Source organism: Malania oleifera, chromosome 6 (assembly GCF_029873635.1).
Source record: "Malania oleifera isolate guangnan ecotype guangnan chromosome 6, ASM2987363v1, whole genome shotgun sequence".
In the NCBI taxonomy this organism is placed as follows: domain Eukaryota; kingdom Viridiplantae; phylum Streptophyta; class Magnoliopsida; order Santalales; family Ximeniaceae; genus Malania; species Malania oleifera.
This window is the reverse complement of record NC_080422.1, coordinates 23,598,318-23,612,842: the sequence shown is the minus strand read 5'-3', so window position 1 is coordinate 23,612,842 and position 14,525 is coordinate 23,598,318. Positions and strand designations below refer to the sequence as shown.

The window sequence follows — 14,525 nt, the reverse complement described above, 5'->3', positions numbered from 1 at the left end:
TTATTATTTAAATTGAATTAATTAAATAAATAATATAATAGGATATATATATATATATATATATAGGATAAAAGTATATGTATATATTAATTATATCTCTTGAAGCTTGAGAATTGAAATGTGAATTGGATTTAAGCCCCCTGTGCAACACGTGAGCTCTCTCTCCACTTTCTCTCTCCTCAACCTCTTCCTCTCTCTTCAATTTCTTTGGTGAATCATGCGCCGAATTGAAGAACGGGAAGTATCCTTGAGTTCCAAATTCAACCACCAATTATGCAACACTTGAGCTTTCCCTCCTCTCTTTCCACTTTCTCTCTCCTCAACCTCTTTCTCTCTCTTTAATTTCTTCGGCGAATCGTGCGCCGATTGAAGAACAGGAAGTATCCCTAGGTTCCAAATTCGACCACAAATATTTTAACCGGAGTAGATTTGTGATTTGGTTACCATTGGTACCACTCTTGGGATAAGGTAAAATGAATACATTATGTCAGTTTTTAAAGATTTTGAACAGATTAAATTTGAGGATATTAAACGTATATACCGTATTTGAACTTCCATATGATTTGGGCGTATGGAATGGTCGTTTTTTAGTGTTATACATATTTGGGAATAATCAGGAGGGTAGTTCATGTGCCTCTATTTTAGGAAAAAAAGTGCACGTTTAAATTAAATAGAATTTTCAAATATTATACGTATACGTCGTATTTGAATTTATGTATAATTTGGGCATATGAAATGGTCGTTTTTTAGTGTGATACATATTTAGAAATAATCAGAAGAGTGGCTTGTGTGCCTCCATTTTAAGAAAAATTATATTTTAAATTAAATAGAATTTTTGAAAAATAATCGGACTAGGTTTTAGAAATATGAGATTTTTCCAAATGGATTACTTAAATGAAAATTTTAACGCAAAACGTGTGGCATGAGATTAATTAACAAATATTGTTATAGTATGATATTGTGAGTATGTGGGTGTATTAATATTGGATCTTGAATGAGATTGGAACTATTGTATTAACACATTTGATGTTTTCTTCGTTCAAATCTTCAATTTAGATATCATTAATTGGTTTTTAAACTTTGTTTGTTTATGATGTATGATGAATGGGGCATGTTGAGGTTGTGGTCAATTCCATCAACAGTTGAGTAACACATGAGTTGGAGAAGAACAATCTGCTATGCCATACTTCTATATCAAATTTACAGGAGACTATATATCAAACTAGCTCCAGGTAGCGGCCGCTGATAAGCAGATCCCCTCCAACTCCAAGAAGCTGCATTGATGTACTTCCATGCTTGTTAATTCTCTACCTCCTCCTCTTCCTTATCGTCGTCATCATCATCTTCATCTTCATCTTCATCTTCTTCTTCTTCTTCTTCTTCCGCAGCTGCTAGCATACATTCACAGGCAACTTTTATACATCAAGCTAGATTAAGAGGCTGTAGCTACGCGTCGCTGATGATAAGCAGACCCCCCTAAGAAATTAGGCAGCGATGGCGACGCTGATGCATTCCCATTCTTCTTCTCTTCCACTTCCACTTCCTCTTCCTCTTCTGCGTCCCAAAGAAATCGAGCATACGAACCTAGAACGTAACTGCACACCCAGTCCATTTTTAAATATTTTCAAAAGAGGTGAAAATGAAATAACGCAAAAGCAACCACCCCCCTCTCCCCAACTTCTTCCTGTATTAATTTGATTCTCCTTTTTATCAGCGGGAATCATCATTTCGTTCTTGCTCTAATTCAATTCTTATGTCGATTATATTCTAAATTCGGCCAGCCAAAACTATGAATTGTTTTTTTTTTCCGTACGTCTTCAAATTGAAGGAAGAAATTGGATCAAGAACAGATGAAAATTAAGATGAATGAAAAGAGAATTTCTTATCCGAATACATACCAATCGCGAGGTGCAGTATTGATAGCTCGATGGAAATAGCTTTGCGCACGAGGAGCGTCCATCTGCGTTTCCCATATAATCTCAGCATACAGCGACAGAACATCCCCATCACTTCCCCCCGCCAAAATTGCCCTTTCACAATACTCCTCTGCTTTACCCAACTCCCCCCGAACCTATCATTCATCAAGTTCCAATCAGCATTTGCTCTATCCCGAAATTAAAAATTCAAGAAAAAAGATGAAAAACATTGATTTAACGTCAACGAATTTACCTCTTTTAGGAATCTGGCGTAGTTGCCGAGCAACAGAGCATCCCCTGGGTTTGCCTCGATCATTCTCTGGTAATAAGCATCCGTATTCCCATTCCCACCATTAGGATCATAGAAACCGCCTCCGCCACCACTCGCTCCTCCTCCGCCACCACCGCCTCCGCCGACCCTCCTGCCGCCACCGCCGACTACACCCGGACTCGCGACCCCATGATCAATGTCCCTCCTTTCCGCCGCAGCGCGACCCACCCTCAATCCTGAGCTCGATGGCAGCCCCTGTGCGGCACCAACTCCGCGTTCTTCGACCGTGACGCGCGCGTGCGGAAGCTTGCTGTGCATATGGGTCGTCGTCTTCTTCCTCTTCCCGGGGTGGTCCAGGGGGCACGACAACGACATCGTTTGAGGGAGGGATCTGGTTCTTGGTAGCTTAACAAACAGGTCTCCCGCAGCCTCCGAGCTGGGTCGCAATTCTTTGGAACACTGAGTCTTCAAGTTTGAAATGGAGGCGGAGCAGCTCCTCAGAAGCATCTTCACAGCAGAGAAAGAGGAGAGAGAGAGAGAGTGAGAGGTCAGAGAAACTCAAGCTTCTATAGAAGAATGGAAGATTTTGTACATTAATCAATTATCATTGAGCGATAAATAAGAAATTATAGAAAAAAAAAATCTAATATATTTAATTATTTATTGACATGGACATGGCTTAATAAGAGAAGATATTTTCTGTTTGTGTTAGTATTTTTTTTTTCTAGATTTTTATTATAAACAGTAATAAATAATAAACAATCTGTCAAACTATTCATCACTCATGCTTTGTTGGTCTTTGTACTATAATAAAACCAAGTTGATGCAGATTTTTTTGGGGGCTTGAAAAAGACATGGAGGGATTAGATTGAGGTGGTCGGTAGATGTTTATGTACTTTTTGCTGTGGTTAAGTATGTATTAATTTAAGAGTAAATTCAATTTTATTTGATTCGGTTATAGCCTATAATCAAATCGATTTGTTTTTGAAATTTTGAATTGAAATAAAGTAATAAATCTTCAATTTGAGAAAAAAAAAAATTAAATTGTCAATTTTTTCAATTATTCAATTTGATTTTTTTTTTCCTTTTTTTAAAACTTTTAATTACTCGAAATAATGCTATTGAGGCGAAGACTTATGAAAGCCTTTATTCTCGGCCCGCCCAACTCAAAAGAAGGCTCGTGACTTTGAGATGCAGCAATGGAAAAACACTATAGGATATTTTTCTGGGACCGGAAGAAAATCCCTTCTTCTACTCATGGGACGAAAAAAAAAAGTTTCAACCTACAACAACACAATACTAAACTAAAATTTTTTTAAAAAATGCATACATACAATGAGACTCACCAAGTCACCTAACCGTAAGACACATGGTCCGACCACTTTATATCATCATGAAGGATCATGGGTGTCTCTCATATAAAAATCAAGTATGATATTGTATTTAATTGTGAGGATTAATTACTTTATTAGTCCCTCAACTTTTACAAATAGCACTTTTCCCTTTGAAGTTTTTATCATAACAATTTATTAATTCTTCAAAGTTTCATGTTCAAAATAATTCAAGTCCTTTTGAGATTCTATTTTTATTCAAATTGAAATCTTAAAAATTAAATTATGATAATTAATATTTTTTTTAAAAATAAATTATATAATTTAATATTTAAAAGTTTGTGAGTATAATATGATATATATTTTAATTTTAGATGCTCTCCCTATCAATTTGGATTACTGCTTAGATACTATAAATTAGTTATACTTTACAAGAGATTGATTTCATTGAATTTGTCAAAGTTTTAGTGAGCAGACAAATCACTCTTCAACAATTATACTGGATATTTATTAACAATATTTATCTCTAATCAGTATAGTCATCCCTATAGACAACAATTGCATCCGAAATAGATATTAAGACATTCTATACAATTCATGATCCAAGAACATTTCATATCAAATCATAGAACTTTACGTGCATGATATAATATTTAGGGATATCAAAAGAGCCTCAATATTTCAATAAATGATAGTGATGCATGCGAGTCTTATAAATTCTTTCTATAGGAAATGTGCTCAACTCTCTTAACTACTTGATGATTATGTACGGATGAAACTTAATTTTCAATTAGTTTTCACTCATCCTTTCAAAAATATTTTAATGTTAATTTTATCCTAATCATCTTTAACACAAGGTTTTATATGGGAAAATCCTGGCAGAATTTGGCAGCATGTCATTTGTATATAGAACATTTTCCCATAAAACATGTACCTAATAATGGATTGTTTTCAACAGATAAATTATATAAAGCAAGCAACAACCTAATATCCACAACTAGCATGCAAATTATATCAATGCATCCGCCATGCAGGAGGCTTTCAACGCAAGCATGCTTTCCAGTAGTTCAATCAACAACTCATAAAAAAAATGAACTATCCAATAGATGATATGAACAATAACTAACAATGGATGGTTATGAGATTAGTGCAGAATTGTTCTCACAAAGGCATACAGACGTATAAGCATAAATAAAAATTGAGAGCATTCTAATATATACAGATATGAAAAAAAAAAAATGCTCCCCCTCAATTATGAACTCGACTCTTTTAATGCCTTTTTCTTATTTTTCAAATCATTTAACCAAAAGATCTAGATTTTTAATGATATATGCTTGGCTTTGGATGAATAGGCTTAGAGGACCAAAAAGTCACAATAGATATTTCTTTACGTGAGCTAAGCCAATATTGCCTTTATTGATATGAATTTTAAGGCATGAGTTCAAATGACTTTGAATTTTAAGGTTCGTGCATAGGTTTCTTTGAATTTTGTTCTATCATCTAGATTGAAACCTATATTAAACATTTTAGTCATTTAACTTAATTCATGAGGATAAAACTCTAAATGATTTTATATAAAGTTTGAGAGTTTGGGAAAGAAGTAAAGGATAAATATTCTTATCAATTTAAGTTTCTGTTAGGTTCAAAAGAGTATTTAGGATAGGCAGGACATTTTTTAGGATAGGAAGTCTAAAGACATTGTCCCAACTGTTTTAGTATAGAGCACTAAAGAGTATATGAATCTTAATTGTAACTCTTTGGTGATTGGAAAGTATCCCTTAAGTATGATCATTATGTTGAGTAAGGATACAAACTAATGAGAGAATGAAACTTTACTAGATGTGATCATGATGTGGTAAAGCTTTCCTATGGATGGGATGATGAACCAAATTAGAGGATTTTTATGTATTAAGCTCAACTATGAATCCCTTAGAGAATGCCTCTAATTTTGATTATAGGAGAGATGTCTACAAACAAGCACTAAATGAATAAGGAGTTATGATCAATGGTACTTAATCCTAGAGAGATAACTAAAATTTTATTAGGCTGTTCAGGCTCCAAGATGAGTTTAGGATTAAATGATACTTAATGCATTAGTTATTTCCTAAAGTTCAGTCTTATGCAATAGACAGAGTAAGCTTAACATTAGATATTCATATTTAAGAACGAGTTAAGCAATTTGAAATTTAAATGTAAGGCAAATATGTCATGTTCATTTGAAAAAGGATTTTTATTCAAGCAGCCAATAATTTCATATTTCAACCAATGAATATATGCATTAAGTTCAGATTGGTTATATACTTGGATTTGCAAATTGGCTTGATTTTCAAATGTTAAGATTTGACATTGTAGGAATAGACTACTTCATAGGCTGCCAATAGACATCACTCCCCCAAAGTTTAGAACCTAAGAAAAGCATTTATGTGACTCCACTTGGAATTTGTTCCTCCTTAAGTTCTAATGAGTTTCCTTTCTTTACAACTCATACCATTTTCTATCTTTAAGTCTTGATGGGTTAGGACAAGGTGGTACTTTGACTCTCCAAACCTGTTTGCATTTTATACATTTCCTTTTAATCGAGCAATCAAATTTTGTATGCCCCTTCGTTTTACATAAATCACAATAGGTATGGGTATAAGGACCGGAGATGGTGCTAGCATAATGATCAGATTCTCTCACAAAGTACACCATATACAGATTTTTCTTCTTTTTATTTCTAACTCTATTATATCCTATACCTTCCCTATCTAAGGTCATTTTTGTGAACCTAACAAATTATTAAAGTTTTCTTTGCCTCTAGTGAATGCATAGATGATCTTTGCTTGGTCTTCTACTTTCTTTTCTAGATCTTGCATTTTTGAATCTTTCAAGTCTTTGCAAACACTTTGCAATTTAATAAGATCTTTAGTCATGTTATCTGCTTTGCGTTCAAGTTCTACAATAAGAAGACGTTTATTATTATCATTTGAAGTTTGAGATCTTACTGTATTCAACTCTTTTTTCTAATTTTTCATTCTTTTTTACTAACTCTTTGATTTTAAATCATTTTCCTTTTCAACAAGAACTTTTGATTCACATACTTTCTTATATGCCTTATACTTGTTCTTCAAAGCAGTATATCTTTATTAGCTTTAACAAGTGACTTATGAATTCTAACATATTCAATTTGCAGTTCTTCATAAGTAGGCATGCTCTCACTATCACTACTATCATATGATTCACAATCAGACACATCATTCAAATCAGCATATGAATCATTTCTAGATTTATCTACTAAAGCTGAAGGAATAGAGATAATCATATTATTAGTTAAAGCAACAAAACATTGGTTACCTCCTTCAAGATCAGTAGAGCTTGAGTCACACAGAGAGTTCACTTTGTTTTGCATGGGTGCTCCATATCTCCTCTCAAGTTCATCCCAGATCTCCTTAGCATTACTACATGCCATAACCTCACCTAAAACATTAGAATCTAAAGCATGTAGTAAGGTATTCATGGCATCAAAATTTACCTACACTAAGTTCCTATCATGATCATTCAATTCATACTCAAATTTAGGAACACTAGTGCAACCAATGGATTTAACAAGCACACTATCACCCTGATCAATGACATTCCAAAATTTCCAATTTAAAACTTTCATATATACAGTCATTCTGAATTTCCATACAACATAGTTATTACCACAGAATACTAGTGGGTGTGTGACCAATCTTCCCTCACATGAAGGGGATGCACTAACATGAACCATAATGATTTTTTACTAAATGACGTTTAATTCTAAGTTACGAGGCTATGATACTAATTGTTAGCTTTGGTACAATCCCAAGAGGGGGGGGGGGGTGAATTGAGTATTTAAAAAATATCACCTAGTTCAATTAGTTTAATAGCAGTATTACACAACCTAGGGCCAGTCTATGCGATCGATAAATAAACATACACGTGCAATAAAAGTAAAGGTCGGAAAAGTAATCAATACACGCAATATGTTATTGATATTTAGCCAAATTGTCTACGTCCCTGCCTTGACCACACCAGCACAAGGATTCCACTACTGCTCACTTAACGGGTGGAGCAACACCAATTACAATTAGGTCAATTCAAGGGGCTGACCTTAACTAACACGCCTTACCAAGATAACGCACTAGCTTTCCTAACCAGGTCTAAGCCAGACTAGGACTATTCCATAGGGCTAGTCTCCTTCTTCAGGCCCATGCTTGGAATACAACAAATGATGTGAAATTTTTGTACATGGAAATACACTTCTTCACAAGAAGATATGTACACCAGTATAACTCAAGAAATATTACAAGCATGAATGATATGTAAATATGTTCAGTGCTCTAATGTGTGCTAAACGCTCAAATAAGTATAGATTATCAGTCCAGATCTAGAGTGTATCAAGATTAGAAACACAGTATATGAATATTATAAAATCATATCAAGGTTTCAAATATGCTAGCTAGTTGATTCGAACAAACTCAACAAGATATTCTTAATGTACTAAGCACAAGGAGTGTTTGAATACAAGTTTTGAAAATGATTTTACACACAAAAAATATAGGCTTAGGTGTCTTGCAATAACAATGCAAGAACCACAACCTTCCAAGTCTTCCACACAAGATTTATCGAGTTAAATTAGTGGAAGAACTTGATGCTTCTACTCTAATAAAATCAAACAATCAATATAATCTAATGAAAGTGTGAGCAAATTAGAATGATGCACAAGCACACTAAATATACTCATAACACTTGAATGATCAAGGAAAATGAAGTTTTGAAGTGTATGGGAGTAGTATAGGCTATAAAATGATTTTTGAATTTGAGAGAATTTTGGCCTTAGTGATCTTGCTAATCACCCCTTAATTTTGCAAATGAGCTTGTATAGATAGGCATAGGAAAAATTATGACCGTTGGCGACACGGAGAGCATTATTAGTATTGTTTTAAAGCGTTTTAGCACAATTAACCTTATTTAAAAAATTTAACTACGGTAAAAAATAATTTCCAACCCGAGAGCACCGGTCGACCGGTCTTGAGGTTCGGTTGACCAGGTGACAAAGTTTGGTCGACCATGGAGAAAATGAACTGAGTTGTTGGTTGACTGTCTCAAGAGATTTGAAAGTGATTTTCCAATTTAGCGTGGTTTGGTCAACCGAGACACTTTGAACTATGAAGTTCAATCGACTAGAACGTTGGGGCACCTCCCGAGGAATTTCGGTTGACCATGGCATTGAAGTATGTTGACCTCATAAGTCACACCTAATTTTGATAATGACAAATACTAATATCTAATAATTGTCAAGTGCTTATGCAGGTTTAAATAAATATCCCAAGGAAGGACACTTAAAGAAACAAGAAGACCATAAAGACTTGTATTTGTGATTGTAATTCATATCGGTCTGTAATAATTTATATGGGTCTGTAATAGTAACCTAGGCTGTAGTTGTATGTTTACCACCTGCACATCATGCATACAGGATATAGCATAAGCTCAATTAGACCATAGCAAAGTCCTTAGGTTCCAACACTCACACACATAGCATAGAATATATGAGTGTGTTATAATTGTGCTTAAAATTGGACAAATCTAAGCAAGATAAGATGAGTCGAGTGACCGAACCCTTGGAGTACAAAACTCCTCGGGCGCCCGAACTTTGAAAGTCAAAATGTTGACCAGCCCTTGGGTGACCGAACCTCAAATGCACACATCTTTCCCGGGCGCCCGAACCATTCAAAGGGACTGTTCACCAACTCGGGCGCCCTATGGTTTTAGTTCAACTATATCCTCGGGCGACCAAACGCCTGCCTTCGGGCCACCAAAAATTTGACCGGGCACCCGATGTCATGAAGCTTGGCTACTGACTTTGATTCGGGCTGCCAAACATTTATCTGGGTGACTGAACTTAATTAAAAAACTTTTTGAACTGTGTCTTATCAGGCGACTGAACCAAGGTTCAGCCACCCAAACCTCACTCGGTTAAAATTATTTTAACCACGGTAAAACAAGGTTATTTTAGGCAAATTGGATCTTAATCCTTTGAGACTTTTTTTAATAATACCCATCCTGTCCCAAACGGTTATATTTTTTCACCTGGCTATAAATATGTTCTCATTTGCATGATTAGGAGATGATTAGAAAAAATTCTCTCTCTCTTGAAAATCCAATTTTTGCCCTAATATTATCAAACTTGCATCCTCTTAATCAAATCCAAGATTGTAAGAGTTTCATTTGTGTTTATTCGATTGTTGCTCAGAACTAATACTCCCATTGTTGTGTGTGTGCTAAGATTTACTTTGTTGGAAGCATAACTTAGGTTTATCCCACGAATTTCTCATTTATAAATCTAGTGTGGGATTAAACCAAGGAAGCTTAGGATATTTGCACTTCATTGCAAGTATCCAATAGCTTTGCTTTTGGTGTGCAAAGATATTTTTTTTAAAACAAGCAAGCAACCTTTTCAAATTAGCTTTGTGCTCATTTCAATGAAGAAAATCATTCTGAAACTAGTTTGATTATCTGCATAGTATACTTAGAATATTGATGTGTTGTTGAAATATTTTGTTTTGATTCCAAGCCATTGCTTGTGTTGAATACTCTTGAGCTTCATATTGATTATACCATGTTGAGCATTGATAGAACAAACCTTGCATCACTGAGCTTACACTATATCCTTGCTTTTGATGCGTATGTGATTGAGCGTATTATTTCGGTACAAATCTGCTTTACGTGAAAGCACTATTTCATTGTACCATTTGATTATAAATTTGAGTGATTCCAGGGGTGGCCTGAGGGGGTTATAATCCAGCCCGGTAAGGATTGGTGTAAAGGTTGAGGTTAGCCCTGTGCTAATTGACCTGGTTTGTATCAGTGCCGCTCCACCCATTTAAGTGAGCAAGTTATAGTGATAATCCTTGTGCTCGTTAGCCAAGGCGGGGACGTAGGCAATTGGACGAACCTCGATAACATTTTTGTGTGTCACTTTTACTTTACTGCTTTCTGGTGCATGTGGTTTTGATTAAAACTGCTTTACTTAATTTCTGGCATATTTTTTTTACTTGCACTAGATTTTCCTTAAGGTTGTTTTACTTCCCAGTTCGGCCGACCGAATGCTTTTCAAGCATTCAGGTTCGGTTGACCGAACATGCATTTTTGATGCATATCAGTCTTGATCCCCTTATATATTGACCCTCTTCATATGATGTTTATTTAATGCAATAGGGAACTTCTTCATGCAAATTTATGGGTCCTAAGGTCAGCCTAAGGCATTTGAGAATTAACCCCAAACATCTGGCATCGATCAACCTCCCTAAGGTCTTTCTATGGTCTGTGTAGGTACCTAAAGTCCAACTAGGGTCGATTTGAACATACCTACTTATCATGCAAGATGCAAATTATTATAAGCCATAGGAGTGTATAATTCATAATAATATAACATTGCAGAATGAAGAAAGTGAAAAAGAATTACAAATACAACATATAACTTCTTTATTCATTGGCATGAATGTATGTATGTGTAATCGTGTGTGGCAAGGTGGTGAGTTGTGTGGGCTTTGGGTTGTGTTGTGTGCATGCAGAGAGCTGTATTGTGAGAGAGCTGAGAGCTGTGTGTTGCAGAGAGGTGTGGTGTGCTTTGTGTGAGGCAGAGTGAATTGATTATGCGCTTAAACTGCGTAATTAGGTGTTATAATTCGTGCATTGGAATTTATATTTTTAATTAAATACCTAATTACTCTTAATATTTTAACGTTGTGTCTTATTTATAATCTCTTGGTTTTATTGAGCAATTTATGAATTTTTGATATTTTTTTTATTGTAGAAAAATTATCGAGAGCTAAAACTGGCATTAGTTCGTAATTCACGCATAACTTTTCCATTCGAGTTTCGATCAAGATGATCCAAAATTCTAGAGAAAGATGAAAAGATTATCTACAATTTCCGTGTTTTGAGTTTTGAGAGAAATGGGCTCCAACAGAGTCAAAACAGGACTTGTTCGATAAAAAATAAAAAAAGAAGAAAGAAGGAAAAGGAATATATATATATATATATATATATATATATATATATATATATATATATAGCTGATGTGACTTGGCCATGCAGCCGGGTCAGGTCTTCTTGTTCGGGGCTCGCTAGGCATAGGGAAGCCTCCCTCCCCTATTTATTTTTTCTTTTCTTCTTGAGGCCCCTAGCTCCCCTCCCTTCTTCTTCCTTCTCCTTTCTCCCTTCTTTTCCTTCTTTTTCCTTTCCCTTCTCTTCCCTTTCTCCTTCCTTTTTCCTGCAACTCTCAAATCCTATCAACTCTCTCTATCTCCCTTTCTTCTCTGCCAACCCCCCGGCCCCTCTCCTTCTCCCTTACTCTCTAACTCTCCCTTCCTCTCCCTCGTCTCTCTCGGCCAACCTCTCTTCCTTCTCTTCTCCTCTATTTTTCTTTCTCTCAGACACAGCCCTGTAGGCTCCAAGCCTTCTTTCCTTTCTCTCCCTTCCTCTCTATTTTATCCTCCATAACCTGCTGCTCTTCTAACCCATAGCTGCTGTTACTGATGCGCTGTTGCTGTGAAGTCTTGCTGTAGCTGCTGCGGCTGCCCATCCTCCTAGCTACTGTTAGTCCTCCTCTCGACTACTGCTCAGAAGACCCAAGACATCCTGTTGCCAACCCAAGCCCTTCTATTGCTTAGAAGACCTGAGAAACTCTGTAACGACCTGAAGAATAATAGTATTTAAATAATAAAGAGGGGGAGAAATGGAAATAGTAATGGAAGGAGGTAGTCATCCGCGTTCATCAACGACATTGCATTTTGAATATAATAACCCAGGGGATTTTCTCATGCCCTCATCGACGAACACAAAGGATTCGTCGACGAGGGTACAAAAGGGTCTCGTTGACGAGGGCAAGTTTCGTTGATGAGAAGATGCCAAGAAAGGATTTTTGAAAGTCTAAAATTCATCGACAAGGGTGCAGGTTCGTCGATGAACTTTCTACAGGACTCGTCGACGAGGTGACGTGGCTTGTCGACGAATCTCATAGTATAAATAGCCCTAAACTGATTTTAATCACAGAAATTCGGCCTCAGTTTCTCTCTCTCCTTTCCCCTACGGCTTCTTCCTCTTCTTTCTTTGATTTCAACTCCGGCAGTTGCCGGATCAACGACCTGAGGCCTCCACGATGCTCCTGGTGGAGTTCTTTGCAAGTCTGTCAGAGCAGATTGTCGGTGGGACGAAGTTGACATTCATTTCAAATCCAGAGTAAGGTCTTTTATTCAATTTTTGACCTTATGACAATTGTAGGAAATGATGTAGGCCAAGAAATATTGATATTCTGTTCTGACAAATGTGGTTTTCAGGGTGTTGAGTGGAGAACCCTGCGGATGTAAGACCCGTATCAGTAGGGGGATTTTAGTAGAAATCAGGTAAGGGAAATATGCTATGGTAGGTAGTTCTAAAATGATTTCCAATATGAAAGGTATATTTTTACCAGCTTAATATTCACAGTAGGACATTATACAGTTTATTAATCATGAATATTATATATTAAATTACTGTGTGGCTTGAGAATATAAATATAGTATAGAAGCATGTTTTACAATATTTTCAAGGTATATTTTACAGAATATATAGCCAATAGATATGTTTTATAGTAATTACAGAATACCATGATTATACAGTTTTCAGTACCATGACTTATAGATTACAGTTCAGTTCAGAAATACAGTTGACATAGTTACAGTTTATTTCAATGTCATGGTTAATACAGTTATTTTAGAATCATGGTAAATCAAATAGTTGTATATAGAAAGATATTATATAGTATCAGACCCTGTTGGACCATACAACAGAGCATGGTGCCATAGCTACAAATATTCAGTTCAGAGTGCAACCACCTATTCAGATAATACATGGTAGTAGGTCAATCGTGCCCAGACGTGGATAGGCTCCCCATCAGATATGGGTTGAGGAGTGGCCAATTTGACTGAGGGAGTATAGTGGTTTACCCTGGTCGGCCAGCCAGAGTAGTTCCTGCCTACGGGCCGCACAACCCTATCATGAGGGGTTAAATCATGACATACAGTTAGCCACAGGAAAGTTTTTAGTTATTATTATGTATATACAGATTTATAGAGACAGAGAATATGCTTATGTACATTAGAAGTATTTTGAGTAGAAACCTAAAGTATAGATATGTTAAGCAACCTGGAAAGGATGGTGGTATTTATTACTTGTATTGTAATTACAAATTCATTTATACATGAATATATAACAAAAGATTTTCATAATATTGTAACTCATTTGCCACACACTAGCAATAACATATTTCGTCTTACTGAGCATTGGCTCATCCCATTACTTTAACATTTTTCAGGTGATTCAGTTATGTTTTGTATTGTGTTGAATGTAGAATGTAATAGGTTGAATTATTTTGCTGCGTATATCATGTGTATGTGATTACGTATAGGGTATCTGCGAGCCCTATGGGGTCGAACCTTCGTTTTGTGTAGTATCATGAATGTTTGTATGATACAGAGACAAGTTAGGTTATCGAATCACACCCCGAGGCCCATTTCCTAGTTCGAGGCGTGACAATGATGCATATGGAGGTATATGTATGCATATATGTAGTGCACTTGGATGAATGTATATGCATGAGCATGGATGATAAATGATGTGGCGTGTGTGCATACATGTGTATATTTATATGTATATGTATTTAATTAATATAAAATGTATGTGTGTATATATGCATCAATGCATGTATATTAAAACAGGTTGGGTAAAATAGAGGAGTCTGTCAAGTGTGTTGTGTGATTGTAGAATACCTTTTAATTAGAAATTTTTATAAGAAAACTATAAGGCCGACTAGCTATGCTTTATATTTCATAATGTTGTGCAACTTAGAACAACATGTACACAAAATAAAAATAGCTGAGATGTGAATTTTTAAGGTGGATGAGTGGTTTAACATTAAAAGATAAAGTAAGAAATGAACAACATAAGGTTGAAAACAAGATA

The 14,525-nt window shown here is 35.7% G+C and overlaps 1 protein-coding gene across 1 annotated transcript; it reads right to left on the bottom strand.

Annotated features, from left to right (window-relative positions):
* Positions 1-1,158: 1,158 nt before the first annotated feature.
* Positions 1,159-2,841, bottom strand: LOC131158783 (uncharacterized). The gene is made up of 3 exons (XM_058113649.1): positions 2,170-2,841; positions 1,899-2,071; positions 1,159-1,595 (listed from the first exon to the last, which is right to left on the bottom strand). Exons 1-3 carry the CDS (start codon positions 2,692-2,694, stop codon positions 1,433-1,435), a joined length of 861 nt encoding a protein of 286 aa, XP_057969632.1. The 5' UTR covers positions 2,695-2,841; the 3' UTR covers positions 1,159-1,432.
* Between the last annotated feature and the right edge of the window lie 11,684 nt (positions 2,842-14,525).